The sequence below is a fragment of the Penaeus monodon genome, chromosome 19 (genome assembly GCF_015228065.2).
Source record: "Penaeus monodon isolate SGIC_2016 chromosome 19, NSTDA_Pmon_1, whole genome shotgun sequence".
In the NCBI taxonomy this organism is placed as follows: domain Eukaryota; kingdom Metazoa; phylum Arthropoda; class Malacostraca; order Decapoda; family Penaeidae; genus Penaeus; species Penaeus monodon.
Genome location: NC_051404.1, coordinates 31,547,713 through 31,550,537, shown reverse-complemented (window position 1 = coordinate 31,550,537; position 2,825 = coordinate 31,547,713). Strand labels below are relative to the sequence as shown.

Here is a 2,825-nt window from a genome sequence, read left to right as displayed (position 1 = left end):
CTTTTCACTGTCGTTTTGCTATTGCCGTTATCGCGTCGGCCTTACCTCCGACAAAGTATTCTTGGTCCAAGTACCGCACGATGTACCCCCGCTGGTGAGCCCCCTCCATGCTGCATCTTTTGCCATACATTTGTCCAGTGCCATCTTTGCCTCATCGGGCAGGGCTTGACAAGGAGTCTCAAATTGCCATTCTTTTGTTTCTCGGGCGGGGTCAAGTCTCCTGGAGTTCCGTAGGATTTAAGGGACTCCTCCCAGAAACAGCTGTGGATGATGGCCTTCGCTATGTGTCTGTGAGCTACGTGTCTTCGTCTTCGGAGGCACTGGGCGGGGAGAGATATGCGCTGTCTTTTAGTCAATACCCACTAAACTTTACAAAGATGCACACTATATCTACATACAGGGACGTATTTGTTGGGAGGTGAAAGGAAGAATGCCACATTAAGAAAAGAAACAGTAAATTCAAGACATTTCCGGACAAAATAGACCCTCGACAGATGGTAAAACCAAAAAGGATATTCCAAAAGCACTAGTAACTATTCTCGATTTAAGCACTCTAGTGTTTCATTTATCATGGAGCAATATTCCAGTTCAAAAAGAACCTTTTGATTTTGAACGTTTTCTTAACTGCACAACAGTAATGGCCTTACGTTTTCATTTAAATCATATCGAAAATTAAAGTACTTTGGTATGCTTTAGTGGATGTTATAAGCATAATGTCATTTAATTAAATAGAAATGAATATTTATCCTCGGCCTTCAAGACATCCGCACATGATCAAACGTACAAAGCACATACGTTCCCATACGTAATCGGTGTATATAGCACTAACCTGCTTATGTGCTCAAGTGATTCTTCAAGAAGATCACGGAAATCAATGTCTCTTTCGGTTCGCTTCTTCTTCTCCACATTCTCTGTGTTTAGAAGAAAATCGAGATCTGGTGAAAGCGTTTTCTCATATGCATATTTGATGGGGCTTTTGCCATTGCTTTGGCACCAGATATCCGAGCGAGGGGTGACGAGGGCCTGGCAACACTCCAAGCAGTTCTTCTCGACTGCGAAATGCAAAGGCGTCTGGCCAGCTTTGTCCGTCCTTGTAACTGCTGACGGCTGCAGCGCTACGATAACGACAGCACTCGCCCGCTCTTCCTTGGCGGCATGGTGGAGGGCAGTCATGCCCTGGTCGTCTTGGGCAGCCCACGGAACACCTCGCTTCAGCAGAACTTCACAGCAGCTGGCGTGGCCATTCTTGGCCGCGAGGTGAAGAGGGGTCATCAAGCTGCTGTTTCGAGTGTCCGTCTTTATGCCTTTGGTGATCAGGTATTCGCAGACCTCCCGGAGACCCTTCTCGGCAGCTAAATGCAAGGATGTGCCTCGAGCTCCCAATACCAGGTTGCCGTCAGCGCCTGCTTTAACCAGGGACTTACAACATTCCAAATCCCCACCCTCTATGGCAACATACAAAGCGGTCTTACCTCCGCTGTCTGGCATGTTTACAAACTGCTTCATGTTAACGTTTTGTGATTTTGCCATTGCCAGGATGAACTCAACATTTCTGCTTTTCTTTCTTTCTGCAGCACAGTGGAGAACAGTCTTGCCCTTGTTATCAGCAATGAACAGGTCAATATCTGGATGGGCTTCAAATAATTTCCTTACTTCACCGGGCGAATACTGCGCACAGTGGAAAGGCGTCTCTCCCTTGTTATTCTGTATAGCAGGAGAAGCCCTGTATTTAAACAGAACCTCAACACATCCAGTTTTTCCTTAGATGAAGAGCATATCAGGTGCATGGGGTATTACCGACCTTGTCACTACAATTTACCTCAGATCCAAGCTTGAGCAGCTGACTACAACACTCTGAAAAACCCATTTGGCAGCCCAGTGCAGAGCAGTGTACCCGCCGCAGGTCTTTGGCTTTCCTTGTCTGCCCCGTTGCCCACCAACAGCCGGCAGGAAGTCACGTGGCCACAGCGAGCCGCCAAATGGAGAGGCGTCTGCTGCTCGGTTCCCTTGCGTGGACACTCTCGGGGCAGTTGCTAACGAGGAGCGTTAGAATTTCGTCGTTGCCTTTCTCCGCTGCCAGATGCAGGGCCGTTCGCTTGGCTCGGTTGGCAGTCTTCACGGAGGCTCCCTTGAACACCAGCAGCTCGGCGATCTTGAAGGACATGTCGCCGGTAGTGAGCGCCAATAGTAGGGGAGTGTTGCCCAGTTTGTCCTTCACATTAACTTCCTTGATGCTGGCAGACAGTAGGACTTCGCAGCACTCGAGGTGTACTCCCCTGGCGGCCAGGTGGAGGGGGACGTGCCCGTTCTCATCCTGCTGGCTTAGATGATCCGGTCGCTCTTGTATCAGTTGCAGGAGCCGGTTCGCATCTCCTACTTCCGCTGCTTGGTGCATGTTTGTCTGTTGAATAGGCCACTCCTACAAAATCTGCAGTTAATGCCTGATCATTATTTTAATAAAGAACAATTAAACCCAAGTGACTAATACCATTTAAAATTCAATTATAAATCCTAATCAATAATACTTTGTTAAGATTAACATGCCGTATATACGAGTAAACTAAGGGGAAATATGTAGATATAATAATTCGATAAGCAGATAATTTTTGATATTATGATTAACTACGACAAGATATTTTATACAGAAAAAAGGAAAATACTTATGTTATAGGCTACGTTGTAATTTTACCTTAACGGTATTCGTATATCTGCCTGGAGAACGTGTCAGTCTGGAAAGAAATATAGTATTAGACAATATCTTTCCAGAGATTAAGCAAATTTATGCTGTTTGATCTAATTTCACACCTACAGAATCCTCCTGTGCT

General features: G+C 46.2%; 2 protein-coding genes across 2 annotated transcripts in view; both read right to left on the bottom strand.

Moving 5' to 3' along the window:
• Positions 1–952: 952 nt before the first annotated feature.
• Positions 953–1,867, bottom strand: LOC119585384 (rabankyrin-5-like). Its single transcript, XM_037934050.1, has 3 exons — positions 1,802–1,867; positions 1,106–1,704; positions 953–1,052 (listed from the first exon to the last, which is right to left on the bottom strand). Exons 1-3 carry the CDS (start codon positions 1,865–1,867, stop codon positions 953–955), a joined length of 765 nt encoding a protein of 254 aa, XP_037789978.1.
• Positions 1,868–1,954: 87 nt separating this feature from the next.
• The window catches only part of LOC119585383 (serine/threonine-protein phosphatase 6 regulatory ankyrin repeat subunit B-like), a 14,141-nt gene continuing 13,270 nt past the window's right edge, over positions 1,955–2,825 (bottom strand). Inside the window, exons 3-4 of the mRNA XM_037934048.1 lie at positions 2,690–2,729; positions 1,955–2,401 (exon numbers count right to left, since the gene is read on the bottom strand). Of these exons, the coding sequence (XP_037789976.1) occupies positions 1,955–2,401; positions 2,690–2,729 (487 nt within the window). The remainder of the gene's footprint in view (positions 2,402–2,689; positions 2,730–2,825) is intronic.